Source organism: Aquila chrysaetos, chromosome 23 (genome assembly GCF_900496995.4).
Source record: "Aquila chrysaetos chrysaetos chromosome 23, bAquChr1.4, whole genome shotgun sequence".
In the NCBI taxonomy this organism is placed as follows: domain Eukaryota; kingdom Metazoa; phylum Chordata; class Aves; order Accipitriformes; family Accipitridae; genus Aquila; species Aquila chrysaetos.
The window spans coordinates 19,755,288-19,780,691 of record NC_044026.1 but is presented as its reverse complement, the minus strand read 5'-3'; the positions used below and the strand labels follow the sequence as shown (position 1 = coordinate 19,780,691).

At 42.7% G+C, this 25,404-nt stretch overlaps 1 protein-coding gene across 1 annotated transcript in view; it reads left to right on the top strand.

Annotated features, from left to right (window-relative positions):
- VEGFD (vascular endothelial growth factor D) overlaps window positions 1-25,404 on the top strand; it is a 31,767-nt gene that overhangs the window by 5,277 nt on the left and 1,086 nt on the right. Inside the window, exons 2-6 of the mRNA XM_029999255.1 lie at window positions 14,084-14,294; window positions 17,840-18,030; window positions 20,327-20,475; window positions 21,779-21,876; window positions 24,227-24,422. Of these exons, the coding sequence (XP_029855115.1) occupies window positions 14,084-14,294; window positions 17,840-18,030; window positions 20,327-20,475; window positions 21,779-21,876; window positions 24,227-24,422 (845 nt within the window). The remainder of the gene's footprint in view (window positions 1-14,083; window positions 14,295-17,839; window positions 18,031-20,326; window positions 20,476-21,778; window positions 21,877-24,226; window positions 24,423-25,404) is intronic.

Genomic DNA, 25,404 nt, shown 5'->3' with positions numbered 1-25,404 from the left:
TCAACAGCTAGAAAAAGCAACTCTAAAGGTTGTTGGAAACAATTTGTTTAAACTAGGTTTTTCATCCTCACATCCAGCTTCCTTTCGAAGTTGACAAACTCTTTCAGATAAAGATTATGAAATTGTGGTTTTCAGAAGTATTTTATTATCCCAGCTTTGTCACTGCTGCTTTTGATTCTCTGTGATTACCATCTCTTATAGGTATGATGAGCCAAAAACGTGTGAAAATGTACTTGCACCACTCCTGCAGAAATGATTGTTTGTGCTTTTCCTGCAGGAGTGGGAAGCTATCAGCCAATTTGTTCTGACTTATCTGCTACTGCCTTGACAAGGTACAGTGAAGGATAAGAGAACAATTCTGTATTGTTGCTATGCCACATGGCATCTGTCCTTGGGTCTTATCAGTTTGGAAAGGGAACTACTAACACACTGCTACTTTTCAAGAGCAGTTCTCGCTCATGAGAAATAGCAAAAAAATCGCTCCCATTCCAGTCCCTCTCAGCTAAGATTGTAATGTCTGAGGAAAAAGCAGAGCTCTGAAAAGTACATCGGGCTGTTTAGATTAACAAGATGCAGCATTTGAGAAATTCATTCTAATAGTCAGCTGTTTGAAATGAAGACAGCACTAATTAAACTTTGACATCGGTGGCTCACATCTGAAACTCTGAAACCAAGGCAGGGCAGGAAGGCATGTTCAGAGGGCAGTGGAGCAACTTTCTGTTAATTTGTGGTCACAAGGCAACCAAAACAAGCAATCGGCTCAGACTCAGCGAGTGTTGCTTGTCTCTGTTACCTGCAGCCTACTTGTGCTTTCTCCCTCACAGGCATTTGCGTTGTTTCTAACCACTGATGTGGTGGTATTGATGCAGGGTCCTACAGGAGGCAGAAATAGTCTGCTTGAAAATGGAAAAAAAACCTGGTGCAAACTGGCTTGTGAGACCTCTGCCATTGTGTCTGCAAATTTTGTTCTGATCAATACTGGCCCTGCTCCAGACTAGATCTGAGTAAGGTTTACTTCTGTCTTATCTGCTGTCGACACCACATTGGTATTTGGGAAAAATAAATAAGGTATAGTTGCTGTAGGTGACACCTCATTTATTCTTATTCCCATTAAAAACCTTGTACAGCAGTTTTTATAGTTATCACTAAATGACTGGGACCTGTGTTTCTTTTAGACCTTTCTCTCAGGGCAAGTAAGTCCAGTTACAAAACTGGCCATTGCTGTTTCTTGGGCTTGGCTTTGAGATGTAGTCCCAAAATGACTGTATTGTTAGCTTTGCTGAGGGGGGGGGAAATGACCTGAGATACTTTGCTGCAGGGAAGTAAATCCGATATGATACCTTTCCTACAGAAACCCTTATTCCTTAGGAATTTCTTATTCCTCCCGCTATGTGCTTATCTACTTTTCCACCTGCTCCCTACCTCCCCAGCATGTTTTGCAAATCTTCATGATTCTTGTTGGGATTTGAGGAATGGAGACAAAATGCTATGTGCCCCCACGAGAGCTCCAGAGACCCCATTTGCCCATGGGAAGACCAAGCAGAATTTGCTCTTTTTTCATGTCCTTGTGAAAGAGCTGTATATATGGGCTTCTGTATCAATGAATAGCGGAACCATTGAGCATGGTATTTTAGTTTGCTCGCATTAAGAAAAATTCAGCTTCCTGAAGGACATCTGCATATTTTTTCTATTTCCCCCCCAAATGTGACTTAAAGCGTGCGACCACTCAGCTAGTGGTAGAACGCCATCTAGGGTCCTTGCTGCTTCAGCAGAGTCATACCGAGTACAACGGACGTGCAGCTGAACGTACGGGATTTGGCAATCCAATGTGGGTGCCACAGGCGTTTGGAAAGGGGCGACTGCTCTCCTTATTATCAGGATGTCAGGATGGCTTTGTCTGAGCCGTGCTTTTGGATGGGAAGTGTGCTGGGCTAGTTTTGAGAATTCGTTGTCGCTGACTGCAGTGTGGTCACTATTTGCGTGCAGTTGGGGAGGGAATTCTATTTGAGTCAGGTTTAATTGCAAAAAAGTTGCATCATGTTACTGTATCATATGTCATGTTGCACATAGAGAATGTGCCATACAAACAGGCAAAACTTTTCACTTTAATTAGCAATGTGACTCAGAAACCACGTTAGGATACTTTCCTGAACTGCTAGGGAAATATTACTTAAGAAAAACTACAATTCCAGGAAAATGTGTGCATGTGATTGGGGTAACATAAGTTCATTCAGTATTGGCAATGACTTTGCTTTGTGAAGTGACATTTTGAAACCTGGCTATCCAATTGGCGAGTCACACTTCCAAAACATTTATTAAAGTGTCTTGGGGAAAACCCAGAAACCAATGAAAGCACTAACTGAAGGAACCTTTATCACATTAAAAAATATTTTCAAGTATTAAAAGAATACATAGTCATCTGATTTCATTCAGGTTTCTGTTACTGAGCCATTCCAAAATCACTGTCCAAACCCCAGTGACTTCCAAAGAATGGACAAATATGAAAAGAAAGTGACTACAGTGTGGACACGCTCTTTGTAAACACATATAATGTGCTATTTTTGACATATGTACCCTGTCACAGCGTTAGACTAGCACCTAACATTGTGTATGATGAAGTAAGCGCTATGTAAGGTTTCTATAGCTGCGGTCTGTACCGAGCATCACAGCTTCCCGAACAGATTGCAGCAATGCAAGACGATATGAACAAGCATACAAGCAGAGGCCCAGAAAACATACTGTAAGACTCCCAAAGCTGTCAGTAGCATTTGGGATATATCAATGAGAAACCACCCTGGACATTTATGACAATCCATCTGTGTCCTTTCACTGACCAAGCAAATATACTTTGCGTGATCACCGTAGGAGGGACCTAGAGGTAAACTCTCAATGTAGATGACAGAAAGAAACTCCATACCATAGTAGACCTACTCTTTTATTCCATCTGCCCGTCTGGCGTTTCCATCACTGCCAACAAAATGATGCCCATTGAATGTTGTTGCCTTCAAAATCACACTTCAGCTGCTGTGAGGATGTTTCCCATGAGAGCCAAAAGACCTCGCTGTGGGAAGAAATATTTGTTTAATGAGAGTTGTAGCTGATTCTCAAAATGTTTCCTGGCTAGAAAAAAACCTCCCTCATTTTGGTGTAAAGATCTAGCTGGCTAAAATTTTATAGTTGTGACAGGTGTTTTGATAAAATATTATCAGTCTCTTGCTTTGGATATGAAAAATATGAAATATTCTGAGATTTATGCTTTCACAAAATCATGTACAATTTTGATATTTTCAGTTCTTTGCTTTGAATATTTTTGTTCATTCAAACCAAAAATACAGCAACTGAAATGTCTCGTCTCTGAGGATTTTGATAATGTAAGCATGCTACTAAAGTGCAAGAAGTCTGATTTGTTTGCTGTAGCACCACAAAAGATCTATTCTAGTTCAAAAGGCCATTCAAAATATGAAACAGCTGTTCTCTTGAAGCCATAGGATAGCTAATATGATTTACTTGTGAAAACATATCATCTTCAGCTAAAATAGAAGCTGTTTTATCACCACCTTGACCACTAAGTTTAGGAAACGGGTAATTAAGTCTCCTGTCTTCACTGCCAGTAAGGCTGGAGCCCAAGGAGACAGACTGCCAAGGAGAGGAGTCTGGAGTGAACTTTTTACCACACTGAACCTCGGAGGTGGAGCAGTCTAGAAGTTGCTTCTCCTCCAGTCTTTGGTCTTGGTCAGATGATGTACTGACAAGGTTTTAGCAAAAGAGGCCTTCAGACATCACACCTGTATCAGTGAGAAATGTGACAGTCTCAGATAAATGTCCCCGTCAGCCCCCTGCCCCCTCATCCTGGTCAAACTATCAGTTTTACCTTTTCACATTTCTCCCAAACCCACAAGTAACATATCTGTCAGTCCTCCTTTCTGTGCTCTGGCAATGCGCCACTGCTCTTCTTACAGGACAGGCTCTATGCAGGTTCTCTTTCAGCAGCCATGACACAGAGACTTCAGGATGAAGTGGTGTGATCGCACAGTCACCCTTTCCTCAGAGGATGCGTGGCCAAAGCCAACACTCCTTAACTCTCAAGGCAGACAAGAGAGAGGTTTCACATAGGCTATGGGTGGGGGAAGCAAAAGTTTTTTTCCCGTGCCGGCTCTTCAGTCCTTGATCTTTTTCTGGGCAAGCAGGCACTGATGAGGGTAGAGAGGTGACCTTCAGGCTTTCCACTCAGAGTACCATTTCCTCCTCCGCAGGCACAGCAGGAGTAGCCGTCCGGGCATTACAGCCAGGCGACGCAGGTCTGACACGTGTATTTTTGCTGGTGAGCATTATTCAGAGTCTCCCTTTGATGCAGTTGCAGAAAATGCTGTAGTAGTGGGCACAGCTGAAAATATTAGCAGGCAAATCAAGGTATCAATTATCTGAGAGGGCTTTGGAAAACAAAAAGTGCTGCCCTGGTGATTATCCTCCGAGCCCCAAAACCCCGACTTCTTTGATGACCATATGTCTGATGCAACCCTACGGTTTCTCAACTGTAACACCGTCCTTACTAATTTTATATTCAGGGAAACAATGTGGAAGCCATTTTCAACCTCTTAAAGAAGAAATTCAGCCCAGTTGCACATTTTTTGCTATATACTTGGACAACATAGCTGTACGCTTTCAATACAATTCTCACTGGAGAAAGCACCCTTTTAAAAAAGTGACAGCTGGAAATCTGCCTGACAGGGCCTAAACTTCTCCCCACCATAAGCAGCATGTCCCTCCAGGTTATTACTGCTGTAACTCTGGTGATCAAGTGAATGTTCGGTCTGGATAAGGCAGTGCACTCAGAGAGCCTCAACTTTTTTCTAAGTATTAGAATGGATTTGAGTATTTGTTTAAACAGTCACCATTTGAAGGTGGAATGAAGTACTGCATACTCCTGAAACTTCATTCATACTTCTGATAATGATGGCAAAGACTGTAATAGTCACTGAAAAATCCCGTGACAAGCCATCTGTTTCAGAGAACAATATTAGTAAAAAGTAAAAATATTTCATTGTGTTGTTTCTCTGTGGTCATGTTCACTATAATTAAAAATAGCTTATTTTTGCACTAATAATGCATAGATAATCATGCTTCCGGAGGGGATACAGTCAGGTATGGGACTTCATACTCAGAAGTTCACAGCTGACAGAGAATCAAAATTCTGATTTTATTGGAGCTGTTGAAAGGTAGATGTTCTTCCTCTCCTCAGAAATGAAGTAACAATGGTGATGATAAAATTAGTGTAAACTAGTATGTGTTAGACATGTGGTAGAGTTAGATGCCTCATGCTAGATGTTTATAGGATGATGCAGTTGCTTGTTGATAAGGCAGTAAGTCACTCCTGCAAGCCTGATGTTTTCAAGCTGCAGAAGATTCCCTTACTATTTTATTACCCATTACACAACACCCCAAGGATACAAGATGCTGTATTGTAGACAACATTTGTTATAAAATTCAGCAATGGTTGAGTCCCTGCTATCTCAAAATCATGGCCAATCACTCTGAGCAATATCTTCTTGTGTTTCCTTGGTAATCCCTTTGGATGAATGCCTTCCTCTGTTTCTCTCATCTTTTACTTTGGTTGTAGACACCGGGTTACGGATAGTCTCTTTATTTTGTGTTTGTACCTGACCCCATACTCCTAGGAGCCACAATAATGCTAAAAATACTACTAATAATGATGAAAATCCTTAAAAGGAGTTCTTCTTACTGCACAGACTCTACACAAGCTTGTCATCCTCACCAGGAAAATGGTCAAACATGAGACCTTGTGCTGGTTTTGGCTGGGGTAGAGTTAATTTTCTTCATAGTAGCCAGTATGGGGCTATGGTTTGGATTTGTGCTGAAAACACCACGACAGACCTCACAATAGCAGGAGCTGCCCTGTTTTCCTGCCAAGAGAAAACAAGACTTTTCCACAGGAACTCCCTTGCAGTTCCCTGGCCACATCAGCTCACAGTCTGTGTGCTGCGAGCCACAGCACGGCTGGGCAGCTACCCCACGGCTTTGAGGCCATCAGCCAGTCCCAGGTCCTTCAGACCTTGGTGCAGTTGCACATCCTGGTTGTTTATATTTGTGTATCTGAGAAGAATTGACCACTGTCCCTCATAAATTGCTTGTGCTTTGGATAAGGAGAGGGGATTTCATGTCGTTTGAGTGCTCTCAGTTGAGTGGGATTCAGGTCACCTAACTACAGCTGAGCTAGTGACCTGCCGACTCCTCCTTCAGCATCAGTGGGGAGAAAGAGGCAGTTTGGAGGCACAGTTTATCCGACAGACTTCAGAATGAGATGAACATTCACCCAATGGACCTATTTTTCTTCATTAACTATAACAGGAGTCTCAGATAACTAGTTCATATTCATACAGGTGAATGACCCATAGGATTGTTTTTTTTTTATTTTAATGATCATGGGGTGGCAGGGAGCTGTAGGCACTCTATCTTTGCAAGGTGAGCCCTGAACTATGATCAGCTCATACACTGTCATAAAAACACCTTGGGGAATGCATCACAGAAGAAAAGGAGGTTATTTTCAGGCATAGCATACATAGCAGCAAAGTTCCTTGGTATTTTCATGTGGCGATGAATCATCTACCTAGTATTTAAACTGGTTTGAGTGTAGTTCTGAGAATAGCCTTTGGGCAGCACTGGAACGGGGGGAGTTCAACGTCTGGTTGCGTGAAGTCTTTGTCTTCTACATGCCTTCTCTTGAACTGAATGCAGCTGCTACTGCTGCATTAAGCACAGAATACTCACATAAAGGTTCAAAATGTCCTCACATGCTGCCAGCACTCTTTGTTGATGTCCAAGTGCCCTCACTTTGTGATGAAAGTCTCCCCCCCCCCAGATTGGTTAATTTTGAAAGATTTAGTCTGAACTTAGCTTAAACCTGTTTGGCCATGTTTGTGATACAATGGCATTAAGAGAATCATCGCTCTGGGTTATGCAGCTACAATCTGCTTTCCCTGGCAAGATAAAGCTGTTACCTTCTTTTTATTGCTTAACTGCTGAGAGGATGGATCATGAAACAGTGCAAGGTTATTGAGAGGTTCCTTAATCATTTGTCCTGGCCCCAGACGCAGTGATAATGTTGAAGAGTTCCATCAGTATTTATGCAGCCCTTGCCACAATAGTATCTGTGACCCTAACTCAGAAAAACATTCCTTTTCAGAAGAGCTCTTACATGTGTTTAGCTTTTAGCAGAGGTTTATGTCCCACTATGGATAAGGACTGTGAGGCTGGGGCTTAAGGAAGGTAGTCATCTGTGTAAGCTTTCAGGATATATTTCCTGGGTCTGTGGGTGTGCTTGAGTACAGTCTGAAATGCAAGCAGGAATTTCCTCAGATTGAGCAAAATATGGATTTTAGTCAACCTTTATTTTTGCCTTTTCATGTACCCAAAATATTATTCACCATGCATCTGTTTTCTTAATAAAAATACTGATAGTTACTGATGGCCTTGAAAAGAATTAATTTTGGGTCCTAGGCATGTGTTTGTGCTATAGGTCCTCATATAAATTTAGGACTTTAGTGGGCCTTTCTTTTACTATTGTATTCTACACAACTTTCCTCTGTTGTTCAAAATACCTCCAAGAGATCCTGAAACACAGCATTAATACAAAGACCATCTGTGTTAGGCTGGCAAGAGCAGCACATGCAAAAAAAGGGGTTCCACAAACATGGGTTCTGCTGACTCAGGCATCAGTTTGAAAAGGGTAGGGTATTTTTTCTTAGGCAAGAAACCTAGGAGCTTGTCAAGCATGGAGAAAAGGTGCAAACTGCTGAGCTGCAGCACCTGGTAGGAGATTGTCAATACTGATTCTCAAGAAGGGGCCCAGCTTGAACAATGTAGACTATGTGTGGGATTGTGCATCTGTATGACATGATGCATGAGCCAAATATTTGACTAGCATAAATCAACGGGGTAATGAACTCACTGTCTGATTTAAGCCAGCATCCAAGGTGGGGAAGGCCACTGAATGTATCACAGCTTTTTCTCTTGTTCCTTTCCAATGGTAACTACTTTTAGTGTTTTTCTGGCATCTGAGACTGCTAGGAAGAAGATAGATAGCCCATTATGGTTTCTTTTGGAAGGACTAAAGTTGTAATTATCCAAAAATCACAATGCTAACCCACGTTATCATTTCCTGATGTCAGTGATGTTGCTCATAGCCCAGATAGAGGAAAATAGATATTCCTCTTTGAATTGAAGAATAGTTTTGGAACATATGAGTGATCAGTGTTATGAAAAACATACAGCTTCCTTTAAATATGAATCTGATTTTTATCTCTGGGTATGGGATCCATTCTTAGATAAGGTACTTCCTAGAAATACTATATTAAGAACAGCAGTAACCTGAAGAGATAAGAATGAACTACTTAAACCTACTACTTTGATATTTGTTATTGATGAGTTCTATGCAAACATTTCTTGTGGGCAATAGCATTATGTGTTTGGTTGACTACAGGGTGTACATTTACAGGTACTGAAAGTTTAGGACATTCGGAGCTTTCCAGTGATATGGCTCCAAAGGTAATTGGTTCATTTTGGGAGCATGTAAAGGACATTGCCCTGGCCCTTTGCCAATGGCTCCTTCTCTACTTTCTTTCTCTCTCAAGCCTTAATGTATATTATAAGCTTTCTGAGGCCAGAGATCATCATTTTGCTACCTGCGTGAACCACGCCAAGTGCAGTGCAGTCTTGCACCACATCCAGGTTGCGGCCATTACAACCAACAACTCCCACAGTGGTGACAGCTAATCCCAGCTGACTACTAAAATCTGGGTCAATGTAAGGGAAGTGGAGTGAGGGCATGGCAGGGAGAAAAATGGATGTTCCTCTGCACCAGGAGGCTGAACAGCTCAGCCTGAGGTAGGTCTTAGTAGACTCCCACCTGGCAGAATATGGGGAAAGGAGTAAAAAGAAACAACGTAAAAGCATAGTGGGATCCAAGCAGTACAAGTTGATGAGAGCAGAGTGAAGAATGGGAGGGGAACCTGGAAGGAAGGACTGTAGTTGTCAGAGAAAGCCTGAAAAAGGGAGCTAGGAAGTATGTGAAAAGTAGGAAATAGCATGTGCAGATGACTACAGTCAGGAGAAGCAGACAGATAGCAGTTCTGTTCCTCTTGCTTTTTGTGAGGAGCTGGATCTCCCAAAAATGTCAGTGGAAGTTTGACCTCTCTGCATGCTTCCCCCTGCTCTGTGTCTGAGTGGGGAGCTCCCCTCCTGTTCAAATGCTGATTTTAACTCAATATCACTGTGAGAGGGGATAACGTCCTTGATCATCACATGAGGGGTAGGTTTGGGATGCTGTTGAACCTAACACCTTCCTCCAATTTCACATTTTGAAACATTTATTCACCTTTCCCTGCAAAGCTGCACTTTTTTAAGTGGGGCTTTTCAGTCAGCCAGATTATGCTTGTCTATATCTAAAGAGGGCTTGAATTTAAACTGCAGTATGTGAAGGAAGTCTCCACATCTGCGTGGTCCTAGCAGCCCTATGGCACATCATCTATGGCATTATCTGAGACCGTAAGGGGTTCTGTGTTTTCATTTGATGATGTCCTTTTCAAAATAGGATGACCAGAAATGAATGCTTTGGAAAGATTTCATGACAACACGCTATTCAGTGCTGCTGTGCCGTAGCAAGAGGATGCCTGCCTGAAGCAGTTCAGTCTGTGGTGTCCGAGGCCATAGGGCTGTGCCCGGCTGGTGGGGCTGGTGCACCTTCCCCACTCTTTTCATTTTTTAAGCTTTTAGTTTTGAATGATTTTAAGTGGTAGATAGCTACCTCTATAGTCAAAGTGTATAAGGATGAGGGATGTCCTTCTAGATGTTGAACAGTCTGTCCATGCTCTAGCAAGTGTTTAGAAGAACATTTTAGGTGAGAGTACTGTAGTAGTCTCAAAGGAGACAAACCAAACATATAAGGTGATATTCACTGTTCCTGTTTTGGCACTGTCACAGTTTCAGCCCAGCCAGTAACAAAGCACCACAAAGCCACTTGCTCACTCCTCCCCCCCGCCAGCCCCGGTGGGATGAGGAGAAAATATAAAGAAACGCTCGTGGGTCGAGACAAGGACAGGGAGGGATCACTCCCCACTCATGGGCACGGGCAAAAGACAGGCTCAACTTGGGGAAGGAACAACATCGATTTAACTTAGTACCAATCAAACCAAACCAAGGACACTGAGCAGTAAAACCCGGCCTGCGAACGCCTTCCCCCCAGCCCTCCCTCCTGCCCGCCTCAGCCCCACTCCCGGTTCTCTCTCCCTCCTCCCCCCGGCGGCGCAGGGGAACAGGGGATGGGGTCAGTCCGTCATACCTGGTCTCTGCCGCTCCTTCCTCCTCAGGGGGAGGAGGACTCCGCACACTCTTCCTCCACGAACTTCTCCAAGGTGAGTCCTTCCCGCGGGCTGCAGTCCTTCAGTCCCAGCCTGCTCCCGCGCGGGCTTTACCACAGAGCCCCGGCCATCTTGGGCGGCCTCCGCTCCCCTCCATGGCTGGGGGGGACAGCCTGCCGCCTCACCGCGGGCTGCGGGGGCATCCCCTCCTGCCTTCCTCCCTGCCCTCGGTACCCACAGAGGGGTTCCTCTCCCATCCCAATCCCCCACTCCCTGCAGGTTTCCCCTCTTAAATCTGCTCTCCCACAGGTGTTTCCACTGTCCCTGACGGGCTCGGCCTGGGCCAGCGGCGGGTCCGGCTCGGAGCCGGGGGAGCTTCCAGCAGCTTCTCACAGGAGCCGGCCCTGCGGACCCTACCCTGCTCCCAAAAAAACCTCGCCACGCAAACCCAAAACAGGCATTTATGTAGATTGGAACACAGTTAGGTGCTTCTCTTCATATGTTTTATACCCCAGATAGCTGTGGTGAGATTTGTTTGACCAAAGATCCACCACACTGATACCTCTTGTGATGTGGTGACCCTGGGCTTGCTGGACAGCCAGCAGAAAGACTTTCTGTGTGATTTCAAATGAATCATGCTCTGAAAGTGTCTTTATTTCTCTCTCGGCTATAGAGGGAGCTGAGAGTGACTAGCTCACAGACAAAATAGACATCCACACTGTAAAAATCTACAGCTACCTGGGATTCAGCCCTCCCTTAAAAGCTAGCAGTGCCTTCAGCTCACCACCTTGCCTGGTGTCAGGAATGCTCAGAGGGAGAGACCGTCCTTTATCTCAATGCTGTTTTTACAGGAAAGGGCATCAGGACATTCTGTACTGGATAGGGACTCCTGTGAAGAAGTTACAAAGTCAGCTGTAAAATCTGTTCCATCCAGGAAGACGTCAAATATAAGAAGAAGGAAGACAATTATTCTGCCATTGTGATGGTAGGCAACTGGTAATCCTGTCAGACTGCAAAGCTCGGATGGGCATTAGGAAAGATGAAGAGAGTAGAGGCAACAGATTCACTCACTTCAGGATTGAATAGCCCAGGCAATGCTGAGCAGGGCTGGAGCCGACAGAGAAGTGATAACTCAGTTCCAAGGGCTCTGTGTGAGTTTTGGATGATCATGGTTTACTTAATTAGGATACATTTCTGATGACTGCAGAGGTAATTCTGTAATGAGCACTACTCCTTCCATTTCCTTTGACTGTACTTCTCCAATTTCCAATATATGAAAACCAGTAAGAGGAGGAACAACCTGCACACATAGGCAGGCTTTGTCAATGCCACTATGATGCATCAATATCAGAGGTACCTTTTTTTAATTACCAGAATTCAAATCCTATTGGAGATGCATGTTTTTGGTATAAAAATGACTTCTACTCATAAAACTTGTTCCTCTTTCTATACATAGTACTTGTGAAGGTACAAAGTTAGTTAATTTCAGTGTATTCAGTCCACATTAAGGAACTTCTATAGCTTTAAAAATAAAAAAATCCTTACAAATTCTTGCTTCAGATAAACCCAGAGATCTTTGCTTACCATGAAGAGGCATGTATGCTTTTTCTGTACTCTTTCATCTTAGGTTTAAAACTTATTTTCCTCACGTAATAATAATTAATAAAAACTCATGATATTTAACTAAAAGAAATGGAAAAGCTAGTCCCAAACTACTGACTCTTACAAGAAGTGCAGGCATATGTCTTCTAACTTACAGAATACCATCATCTCATTTTACAGGTTCTCTGTAAATTCAGTCTAGTTTAGAAGTCTTGGGTGTTGATTCAGCTAGAGCATCTTTTTACTGCAATGAGAGAAAAAAAGTCTTGTTAATGGTTAATAGAGTTTGGTTTTAGTATCTTTGGTCCCATTACCATGCCAGTGCTGGTCCTACACTCGCATGTTTTGCAAGGTCAAGGACACAGTTTGTGAATGGGAGTGAATGTAAGCTGCGGTTCTTAGAACAAATAAGTCTTGACGCATTGACCTCAAGCTGAATTTCAGATTTCCTAGATCAGCAAAATTCTGGGTAGCTTGTTTGTAAAACTGTCTTGAAATTCAGTTACTGGTGCTAAGTATTCACATTCCTTCTGAGCTATTTGTCCATAAGTATCAAGATGGGCTTTCCAGTTTTCACCACATATGAAATGTATGAGAAATCATTCACCTATGAAAAAGAGCCATCTCCATAATGAAACATGGCAGCTTGCTAGAGCACAATGTAGTGTTCTGTATGGGCATAAAAGAAGAGCAAATAACTTGTCCTGAGTTAACTACATAGGGAATTTTAGGTCAGTGGAAGGTAATTACCCAAAAACGAACTTGGCCCGTATGTACAGGCTAACATCTGTATCATTGCAAAATAAATGCCACAGATGTTTTAATAACAAATAACAGATGCGCTCAGTGCCTGACTTTCAGATCTCATCTAAAAATGTTCCTCTTATAGGTGACCCTTTCCCCTACCCCTTCCCCAGTCCTATACAGAGCACTCGCTTGCTGCTGGTTCAGACTGCAAGCTGCTACACGCAGCATCGCCAGCTTCCTATACTTCAGCTTTGCTTTTAAGAACTGGCGTTTTATTTATGACAGTTGGCACTGGCACTGCAGCCCTTTATTTGCAAGTCAAAAAGTACAGTCAACTGCATGACCACAGAGTACAGCTGAGAGCACCAGCCCAGTGCAACACAGACATTTACAAAGATAACCTTTTACTTGGGTTGGAGGCAACAGTTTTCAGCAGATCTGGTGAGTCAGTGGCAAGAAATACTCAATGCCTTGATAAAGGCACAAACACAGATGTTGGAAAGCAGCAGCAGCCAAAGAGACCAGTATTGTTATGGGGTGCTGTGCAATATTAAGCTTCTGTTAAATGGGTATTTTTTAAGTGAGTTACAACTTTAAACTGATGGGGTAGGCGTTTGTAGGGAGCGTTCTCCCGTGGGAGCGGATAATGGTCATGTACGTCATGCGGGTGGAAAATGCGATGGCTGTGCTCACACTGCTGCATAGCCACAGCGCTGAGGCTGGACTTGAGGCCACTTTGGCTGACTTGGGCACGACCCAGACGGTGGTCAGGATGGGAAATGGCAGATGCATCCTGCGCTTTGCAGCGCGTTGAATGTTGTGTTTGCCCGCCGTGTGGATGGGCCGGCGTATTCAGGGCAGCTTCCAGCTGCATCGCCTGCCCCCGCAGTGGTGTCTCACGGCTGGCACCAGAGTTTTGGCACCCGAGGTGGCCTGCCGCGGAGGCACCTGGGTTGTGCTCACCAGCTGAACTCAGTCAGGTTGTCCGTAGGGGTGACCCGGGATTCACGCTGGCATGGCTGGCCAGCTCAGGCACAGCAGCGATGCGATCGGTGTCTGCCGGGTTCCCTGGGGACCAGGGATGCAGTAAAGTCCACACTTGTCAAATAGCTCTGAGGCCTGTGATGGAAAGGGAGAGGAAGTGCGTATCTCCCCTTCCCAATTTATATGGGCACAAATCCTGCAGGTCAGTCTGGTGCCAGGTGCTGCCAAAGCCCAAGACATCTCTGTGTGCTCCTGTTTTCCCAGGTACTGTTGGCTGTCCTCAGTAACGTGCTGCCTTTTTGTATGAGTGCTCCATGTGCTACACTGGGGACAGGCTGTAAAGGTACTGGCTTTCTGACTTCCCCCTTCCCTTCCAGAGGACATCTCTGTCAGCATTGGAGCGGTCAGAACAGCAGATCAGGAGAGCATCCAGCCTGGAAGAGCTGCTTCGCATCACTCACTCTGAGGACTGGAAGCTGTGGAAATGCAGACTGAAACTCAAGAGTCTGGCCAGTTTAGACTCCCGCTCTGCATCACATCGCTCCACCAGATTTGCTGCTGCTTTCTATGATATCGATACACTGAAAGGTAGGCACAGGCTTGCGGCTGAGTCTGATCACGGCTTCAGGACCACTGATTCTTGTGCAGTAAAGCGTGAAGTACCAGGGGTTTCCTAGAATACACCCTTACTGGAAACAACAGCGCATTCACAGAAAATGACTTTGTATGAAAAAACGTCAGGCAACAGCCTGAGTACACCTCCCTGTTTTGTGGCCAAATCAGGCTTATTGTTCTCTGTATACTCTCCGAAGGGAAAATGTATTACGTATGGATTTGTCAGTCCACAGAAAGGAGGGGAAGTCAATCTGCAAAGAACAGGTCAGAATGACTGGCCGAGGGGCCGGCCAGCAGCATTGTGCTAAATCTCAGAGTTTGCTTGCAGGGAGAAACAAATCAGCTTTACTGCAGGCATAGAAATCCCTTTTTTATTAGGTGTGCTGTGATATAAGGCATTGCATCAGCAGCAGTGTCTGGGTGGGAATTGCAGAGGAAGGAGGTATTGCCCTAATTTCAATCTATTTGAGGAAGTCTCTCCAGAGAGAAGTAGATCTTGAAACAACCACCCAACACCTGAATGCAGGGAATCACAATCTATTCCCTTATCTGGAGCAATAATGAATATCTTGCCTTGTAGGTGAGAGCCTCAAGAGGCATTATATGTTCATAGATGTAAAATAAAGGATCAGTTACTATACTTTGGTCTAGCAAATGGATATCCTACAGCAGAGCTGCACTGTAGCCTAAGAAGGACAGACTGAGCTATTCGTTTCTGTTCAGTCTTTACCCTGAAGTGATATGATCATATTGCTTTCCTTTTGGGAAATCAGATATTGCTGATCCTGTTCCAATACCACTTTTACAATAACCACAGCCACATTTGCACACCATTACTCAGCTAAATTATGGCTGAGCAAAGGCCTTAATTTGCTTTTCTGAGCCACAGCACAGAAATGCAGACATGAGTGCCAGTCTGAAAAGGGTTTGCATATCACAGGCATGGTTTTAAACTTCTCATAGAAATTTTGTACAGAAAGAAGCTAAATCCAATGCACACTGGAAGAACAATTAAGAGGGCTTTAATTAATGATAAACATTTTGTTTACATACCTTTACGAGTCTACACAGCAACACTAACAATCCGTAGAGTTATTAGAAGTAGTACCCAGTGTCAAATGCTGTAATTCTCTACTCACTATTGCTCATTTAGTGAGCACCAGCATTTCTGAAAAAGTAAAATGCTCCTTTTATCAAAACAGCAAGACAACAGAGGATGTTGTCAAGTGTTACTGAGGCAGCGCATGTTGCAATGGGCTTTTTTCAATGGCAGATTAATGTAACTGTTCAGGTAATAAAGTCAGATGACTATAGTCATATAGATGTAATTTTCTGCTTGGAACAGCTGTTAGGTCGCTTCCTACTTTCCCTTTAAAAGTCTAACTCTAGACACAGAGATGTCAGCTTTCTCATTCAAAGTCAAGCCACTGAAATTTAAGTTAAAAAAAGCCTGTTGGGTCATCCTCTCCATTCTTCCATCCAAAGTGGAATTATTCCAGGACAGAAACTACTTTTGTTCTAATATCTTAATATGTTCAAGGCACTTAAGCTCCTTTTAAAAAAACCAGGCCTATAAACATGTATTTCTTTCCCACACCCTTTCCAGTCATTAAGCATTGACCTTTTTGCCAAGGGCATCTGTTTTGTTTTAATAAAGTGTTTTGATGAGAAGGCTGGGTCAAGGCTCCTCGTTGTTTCACTGCTAGACCATCTTCCATAGCACTCCGAACTCCAAGCAGGGTGAATTCAGGACTTTGTTCCTCCTTTCTAGAGCTTTAACAATTAATTCACTGAAAGCTTGTGTCACCTCATCTAACCACAGGCCCCTCGGAGCAGCTCAGCTCACCTAGGACTGCAGCACTTTCAAGCTGGAGTCTGTGTCAGAGCCAAATTTCTCAGCAGCTGCCCTGTGCTTGCTCACCGAGCAGATCGGGGTGACCACGGTGCTTCTGAACAAAATGTGACACCCGCTTCTTTGACTGGCCCCTTCCTATAACAGCCCTTCTGCTAAAGAAGTGGTTAAAAAAGTGAGGATGTGTGCAGTTGGAAAGGTCATCACCACTTACACTCATTGAAGTGACCTCTGAAGTGATTACACACACATACCTTAAAGAGTTTGGCAAACACTTTATTTTCTATTTTAAGGCCTAGGATTAGATTGCTGTTTTGATAGACTAACATGACTCCAGAAAATTCTACTTATTTTAGTGATTCTTCTCTTAATTTATGTGTAAAATCAGAATTTGGACCCCAAGCTCTTATTTCTTGTACTTTTTGCATGACTGGGAAGTGGAGTGAATCAACCCTGGGGAAGGACTTTGCAGGAATAAACAAAGTGATTTCAATATAGCAGAAGAAAAAGTTAAAAAAATTAAAAAGAAAGTCAGGTAGGAAAGAGAGAAATAAATGCTCATCTGAAGACAAAGTATAGCATGTAGATTAAAAGTATTCCAGATTTATTTTTTTTTCTTTCAGAACTTCCCTTTAAATGTATGCACTGCTTGCACAATAGTAGGGACGTGGACTTCATTAGAAGAGAGAGCAATTTTCTTTGTAGTATAGAAGTTACTTTTAATCTTTCAGAAGCCTGCTGGAGGGGGGCAGACAGAAAAAATGTTTTTCATAATTTTAAGAAGGACTTAAAGCATAAGCATTGATGACTCTTGAGTAATTCCATAACTTGAATCAAGTAAGCAAAAGCCAAAAAAAGCAGGGTCACCTCTTAACAAGACTCGAGATAATACTATGTAAATGTCACTTTTTTCTCCCTCTGGTTCAGTTAGTTAAAGCATTATTCCTTCTCACAGTCAGAATTTGACAGATCAGTCTAAAATAAATTACTAGTCTACAACAATTCAGTATTTGAAAGATGCCACGGTGTTTTGAATAGATAAATCATGCTTGAATTCATATTCCTGTTATTCAAACTTGAACCCCCTGATGGTACTGAGGTGTGAGAGTGTTTGTCTTGGATTTCATTAGGCATTTTGGAAACGGTGCTCGCTGGCTGACATCCAGTAGGAGTATTAATGCCCTCTGACCAGAATCTGTTAATCATTAATGTGCTTTTGCAGTCAGGCCCAGGCTTTACTGAGTCCGCGGTGGGGTACACACAAAGAGAGGATAAAATGACAATAAGGAGGTCTACCCTGGAGAAAAGGAGAACATGGTGTGGGTCACCTTTGTCAGACAGACACCATGGAACTGACTCTCAGCTAGGGGAAATCAATGCAGCTCTACTTAACCCACTGGAATTAACGCAGATTTTGGTCATCCACGTTGAAAGCTAAAGGCGGATAAATGTAACAACCTCTCTGCCAGTGCAGCTGGTGTAAGTTACTGGGATAATTTTGCTCTCAGACTCTCTGGTCCTTAGATCAATCCAAGCAAGTGCAGATTGATCCAAGTAAGTGCAAATGGCCTGCCAGCACTTCATTTTTATTTATATAATGCTTCTGCCTCACTAATCAGAAGTTCAACTTTGCCATGATTGCTCATAAAAATGGTGTTTTCTCCAGTAATAGATGAGGAATGGCAAAAGACTCAATGCGTGCCAAGGGAAACCTGCGTGGAAGTGGCCAAAGAGCTGGGTACAACAACCAACAAATTTTTCAAGCCTCCCTGTGTGAACGTGTTCAGATGTGGAGGCTGCTGCAACGAGGAGAGTCTGAGCTGCATGAATACAAGTACAACTTATGTGTCGAAAACGGTAAATGAGGCTATTCATCTGCTTTCTTTTTACCCTGGCTCTCCAAGAAGGGAGGGGAAAGAGGATGTTTGGTTTCTGAGATCCTGTTACGAAACATCTGTCTGCACTACCATAACAAACAGAAGAATTAATTTTTTATCCATGCAGAGAGAATGCAGGCACATGCAATAGCATTTTACATTCATGCTGCATTATTAAAAATGGGTATCTGTGTGTAGAGACGGAAAATCAGGCCCTGAGAAAGTGACTGCAGGCTCATGTAATGTTAGGGAGTTTAACCCTTCTTTAATGTATCTCTACTTGGACCTGGGACCTCGTGTGGGTATTGGCTCATGGGAATCCTCTGCACCAAAGGATTAAGAGCAACTCTGGGAAATTTTGCTGTGTGAGGCCAGGAGTCCAAGTGCTGCATTTTCAAAATTGCCATCAGCGCCAAAAAGGCTGGCTAATAATTTTGGATATGCAGTTTTGCAAGCCTAAAAAAGAGACATTTTCAGCAGGAGAATCCAGATGCTCTCAATTTGAATGCCTCACGGTCTGAATGTCCCAGAAAGAAAGGCTTAAACCAGTAGTCAATTACTGCTCAGGTGCAACAGGCGACAAATATCTGAGTTTTAAGGACCAGTGCCAAAAAAATGACCATAAAGAGAGCAGCTAGAGAGCTTCTTTTTGTAGACTCCCTCTAGTGTCTATGTACAGAGATATCTTGTTCCAGTGGGTGACTGAGCAGGGCTCCAAGTTTAGTACTTTCAGTCAGCTCTACAGATGAAACCATCTGTGTTCACACCTACAGAAGGAGCACAGGAGACTGCTCCTGCTTGATTAATCTTCATCTTGTGCAGCCCTCCTTATAGTTGATAACACCTTTTGACTTGGAGTAATATATTAAATTCTACTTATGAGAAAGTCTTTTCTTTAAATCAAAACAAAGATCGAGGGCAGTTGTTTTAAAAAGAAAATTGAAGTCCTCATGGGGAGCAGGTCCAATTCACTTCTGTATTTGTTTCAGGTTTGTTGGAATGTAATTCCACTATGTCTGGTTGTACTGGAATATAGCTGGAGTAAAGTAAATCAGGGCCCGTCCTTCTTGCGTCAATGTTCATTAATTGCTTTCATTCCACACCAGAAGGAGAAAGCCGTTGGCCACACACACAAGACATCTGATCAGCTCAGGGAGCTAGGTCAGGCTAAAAAGTATTTATTTATTTATGTGTTTTTGGAGCAGCAGTTCCTAAGTTTGTTGAAAAACTGCAGTTTTCCAGAGTGTAACATTCCTTTAGCATCCTTCAAAATAACCATTCCCTCAAAAGCCCCCGGCTAAGTTCCACTCCTGGATACACCACCATCAGTCCAGATTTACTCCTCTAAAATGAATGGAATTACTCCCATATTAGTCAAAGCATTTTTTTTTCCTTGGTATAAAATATCCACTGAAGGATGCTCATTCCACCTCAGGTTAGACCCTGTGACACCTAAGTTTACTTGTCTAAGCAGTCTGGCTTAGGAATACTTCTCAGCCCCTGCATGTGGATGCAGCATTAAGCCGAGACGTGCTGGCAGGCAGAGACGTGCCCTGTGCTCTGGTTTCCATGGGAAGGAAGCTGGCTTGGGGGGGAAGAGGGGGTGTGGGTCGCTTCAACAGCTCACGTAGCTGCCCAAGGAACCAGGGCTCCCACAAGGCTACTCAGAGATCATCCTGAACAATTTGGATGCACTGAAGGTAGTCTGTTTGGTTCCTTAGGCTCCTGCTGTAGTCAACAGAGAGATGTTTTCAGGATGATTCCTTGCAGGAACCCAGCTGAAGCAGAATGAACTCTCCTCTGTTTCCTCCTGTTTCTTCCCTCTCTGAGGAGGCTGTGCAGGTTAAGTTAGGCCCCTAAAGATGCATGCTGTGATTATACCCTAGGACAGTTAAACAGCCGTCTCCATCAGTGGTTGAGATTCAACTGATATAACTGAGAACAAAGTTCCCAACACCTACATCTTTTCCATTTGGCCCTAGCATCCAGAAGAGGCTTTTGAGTGTGTTTGCAAATAATTTTGAATGGTGTTGGATATTTAATAGCTGGCAATACAGCATTGAGACCACTGTTTTGGCAAGTTCCTACCTTGGTGGGCATTGCTTACTCTTCAAAACTCTCAGTGCCTACCTGCTCATTTATACCTATGGTAACTATCTCTAGAAAAGAGCAAGGGTGGGAAAAATGGTGGCAAAGAATAAGAGGTTTTGATTTAAAACTCCAAATATTAACTGTATAATGGAAACTGAAAAATAAATGTAATTTCACCCACCTAGCTCTTTGAGATCTCAGTTCCCTTGACAAGTGTTCCTGAGCCCGTGCCAATCAAAATTGCCAATCACACAGGCTGTAAGTGTCTATCAAATACCCAGCGCCATCAGTATGCCATCATACGAAGATCTGTCCAGTACCCGGAAGAAGATGGGTAAGTTCCCTCATTTACAAATTTCTACACATGTTTTGTTGTCCAAAGTATGAAAATTATTTTGTTCTGATTTGGTCATTATAATGGTCCATTCACTTTCTGTTATCCCAACAGTTTTTCCAAATAACTTGATTATCACTCAGGGTTAGAAAGCTTCAGCTAAACCTGGTGAATTATAAGTGAATGGACACCAGAATCCAACAAACAGCAGGCTGGTTCAGCAGCATCTGGAGTCACTAAGACATTTAGGTGCTCGAGCGGGGACTCAAAGTGCACATACTAGCACTATGCTCCACTGAAGCTATTTGGGTATGTGTGCATAGACTTTTTCAACCTGACACGAGCAACTTTGCTCATGCATTATTTAGCCAGGGCACACAGAGTGCTGTGCTCAAGGCTTAAGCCCTCTGCCATACTTCATGGCACGTCAGGTCAGAATCAACGTGAATCGTGGCTTTTAACTTTCTGGCCCAGCCCTGGTTTGCATCTGTCAGGCTCATTGGCTGGAGAAAAGCGATCTCACACCTAACTCCAAAATATGGTATAAAATAACCTGTAGTCCTGGTGAGAACAGGCTACATTAATTTAGCAAAGACTCTAGAAACACAGATAGCTTGAGTGACTCACTGGAAGTCAGCTCGGATGTCTCTGTCTAGCCCTGCAGGTAGGCTTGCCCCCATACCTGCCCTTCGGTCACACATCTGATCTGGGGGAGAGGTGGCATTTCAGCAAAGCCACTCCAGCCCACACTCTGCCTGCTAGCCACTCTGAATTCTCTTCCTACACAAATACAGAAGAACCTCAGCCTTCTTCCAGTTTGCGAGTTCCCCTCCCAGAGCCAAGTGCCTAAAAGTCAAACTGGCCCCTCTCACCCTGAAAACAGTCCACAGTACCTCCTTAAGCATGGGCAAATTTAAACTGGAGCTGCACTTTCTGGCAGCATGGCAAAATTGAATACAGTTATGTGGCATGAATACTGTAAGAGAAAGACTACCCTGGGTAGCACAGGGCTGTTTTATGGAAAAGTGAAGCAGCGAAATTGTAGCTGTTTCCTAAGGGTGTAATCTGAAATACGTGCTGTACTTGCTCTGTCTAGTTGCTGGGAGCCAGACAGCTCAGCCCTATCAGCAAAGCCATCCAGTCCCAAGGTTTTCTGTTTGCAGCAGTAATGCACACAGATCCCCTACCTTCATGGAGTACAAGTGGCAGACCCAGCATACTAGCAGGCTCGTTCTACCAAATGACTACACTGATGCTCCTTTTTTTTTTTTTAATTCCTATCTTTTTTTTTTTTTTCATCTAGATGCCCGTTTACCAACAAACTGTGCCATAACGGATGGATCTGGGATAGTGACAAATGTGAATGTGTTGTAGATGTACAGCACCCCAACAGACGAGAAGGTAAAGATGAAATTACAAATGGACACTTCTGCTTACTATCTCCAGGCTGCTTGTGTTTCATTTTGGTTTTGTCCCATTTTTTCATTGAGAGAGTTATAGTTTTGATTTCACATCCCTAGATAGATTTGGCTTACGATGTAGAAACTCACCTGAAAATAAACACTCGTATGTGTTTATCCCCATCTCATGTTGTTTGCTTGGACGTTTTACTCCCTCTATATTAGCAACCTGAATAGGAAATAGGAAAGTATCAAAAAGAGTTAGTGAAGTAGGCACCCTGGATAAATTTTTATTTTACATGGGCCTTAAATTGTATAATGGGCATTAGGGAAAACTTTTTAATTGTAGAAAAAAATATGCCCTGGAATATATTGCATGGGGAAGGTGCTGAATCTTTATTTTGAGAGTTTATTAAGAACAGATGTATCAGGAATAAGATTATTAGCTGTAGTCAGTGCAAAAGATTATATGACCTTTCAAAGTATTTTACTATTGTTTATGATAATACTGAGGTATTTAGAAAGCTTTCAAACTGGTATGCCTTACATACTCAGGTGTATGTAAGTATACCCCTTTCAGGTCTGTGGAAGGAAATGGAAGAGGGTAAAATAATCTGTCAAAGAAATTTGCAGGAAATATTTGGGGGGGGGGGGAGTGTAACTGTGTAAGTCTAAAGATACTTGCTAGCAATAAACATTATGAGAAGTTACAATTTCTCCAAGCCCTGTGTGAGATTTTTTAAAAATTGTTTTTCTCAGGAAATTGCACCGGTCAAAATAAAATTATCATAGCACTAGAGCAGACGGACACAGAAGGAAGCCCTGCCTTTGTGGTTTAACCTACATGCAGCAAGCAAAAGAATAAACCATCCAAGGCAACAATTAAAGCAAGCTGGCAAGCAATTCCAGGACTAGCAAGCTAAAATAAAACAAAATAACCTCATAAACTGGTCTGTTGATTACAATCTCCTAATGTTAATAAGCAAGAGATCAGTTGCATAGAGGTTTCTGTAGGATCTGTTGTCATTCTGGATCAGATCATTTGGCCATCAGGTTAGGTAGTTAAGCTCAGGTTAGACTTTTCACTCAAGAAAGGATTAGTACTCTCTATTTCAGAGTACGTCCAAAGGACTGTGAATAGGCAGAGTCCTCCTAACTCTTAGCCTTTTGTAAGGTCAGCTTGGAGCATTAAAAAGTGTGGCTTCTTGAATTACAGCTTTTGTTGACATAGACTCAATATTTCCTCAGATAAAATACCATTCTCTGAAGTACATTGTGTTTGGCAGTGGCTGGGACAAAATAACTTAAAATCTGTCTTTGAGGTTGAAACAAAGTGAGACTGAAATATTCTACATCACTTCACACATGCCAAGCTTTATCACCCCAAGGAAGGGGTTTGTCTTCCAAGAATTTGGGGCAGATTCCTTCCTCCCTTCCAATAGGACTTGGGTTTTATTCTGTCTGGATATTGGTTTTCCGGCATTAAGTAAATAATAATGATGGTTTCTTTCAAGTAATGTGCAAGCCTTTTCTGGCCACTGAGATCAGAGCCGAGGCTGCAGAGGTCACGGACGCAGGTTACATTCCACATTCCATAGAGTAAATCCAAGAGCTAATTGTAAAACTACAGGAAATTACCTTCCCAATGACACATTATATGCCATGACCTTTAACCAGGGATGTGCTGCTAGCATTTTAATAAAGCTTTCACAAAATGTTTTCCCTTTTTGCTAGGATTAGCCTCATATTGTACTCCAGATGTGTATTTTGAGGGAAGATAGATGAGGTAGACAGTGCCTTCACTTGGCTGGGGTTTTGTTTCTGAAGCAGAGTATTTTCTTATTCCTTGAACTCACAAGTGTGCATATGCGCCTTATCAAAGTGCTATACCAGCTCACACGTTACTGGACTTAGTATTACTTTTGCAAAAATTTCCGAAGTATATGGATAATGAAGTTCGTTGAGTAGTGAGTGTGATAGTTTGTGTGAATGTGCATTTTTGTCATGAGTATAGACTAAATCCTTTTTGAAATTTTATTTTTAAAACCTGTAAAGGTTTGTGCATTCCATAACCTAACACTAGGCTCTTTTAATATACAGCTCCCAAATAAAGTATTTTTATACAGGGTTCAACCCACAAGAAATAGCAGTATTAGAGTAAGTGAAACAATCAGCCCAATCCTCTCAAGTCCTTTTCTGCACTGTAAGTTACAAGAGAAATTCTGAAGATCAGAATCTATCAGAGAGTACATGTTGTGAGCCCTAGTGATTGCAAAGAAATAGTTAGTCTCTTCAAAAGCAGGATTCAGGCATGTAAAGCTTACCACTAAAAGATGTATGTGCTATTGCAGGACTCCCTCCTCTTGCTGAGCTGGCTATGTGTGGACAACATATGGAATTTGATGAAGAAAATTGTGAATGCATCTGTAGACAGAAGTGTCCCACAGATTTCTTTCAAAGTAAAGAGAACTGCAGCTGCTATTTGTGTAGGGAGAGCCAGGAGAGCTGTGCTCTAAAACACAAGATATTTCATGCTGAAACCTGCAGGTAAGTGTTCCTTGTCATTCAGTGTCTACGCTGCAAGATCTGAATTAGCTTGTGTAGATGCTGGAGGTGCAAGTGCTGAATTAGCTAGGAGGTCCACCCGGGATTAAATACCTTGCTGCAGTTAGGGAGACAATAATAATAATAGAGATGATATTCACAATACTTTTACCTCATAGGAGGATTCTAAGGTTTATTTAATTAACATGTTTTAAGGAAATCTTAAAACAAGGGTGCTATTCACCTACCAATATTTATTACTTTTTAATTCCCTAATCTTAATGGAATGATCGTTAAAACTGCTACAACTGAAATTACTGTATGAGACAGGGGATTTACAGTGAGATACCGGTCTTGCATTTGTACGTAGGTAGAACCCATCCCGAGTTCTCTGCGACAGCTGGATGCAGTCTCATGGACATCTAGGGACAAAGGCTCCCTAAGCTGGCACCCACACCATATAGCTCATTCCTTATTCAGTTTGTCCTCAGAGCAAGTGATTTTCTAGAGCTAACGCAATTTTGTACACATACAAACCCACTCAATCAGCTCTGATTCCACTGAGAAGCAGGAATATTGTTCTGGGGCTGTTATACTCCAGGCATTTCCCTAATCCTTTTGTGTAACTAGTTTTGAGGTTTCTTTGCCAAAACTCAGATAGAAAATTCCCTCTCAAAATACCTGTTTTCATGCATTAGTTTGTTTTTTAAATTTCTAAGAAAGCCTTGGTCCTGTGTAGAGACCTGGGAGCATGCAGTAACTCGGTCTGAAAGTTTACGTAATGACAGTCAGCATCCATTTTTCTTGGGTACCTCAGCAGAGCTGCAGTTCACTGAATGGTCACCCACAGGATCCATTCACATCGACTTTACAGGTTCATTCATGGAGAAGAAGCTGTGGAAGAAGTAACCTTTGGATCTTTAGGTTCAGCTTTGAAAATACAGACAAGCATAAAATAGTTGAGAAGTATAGAAATAGCTAAAAC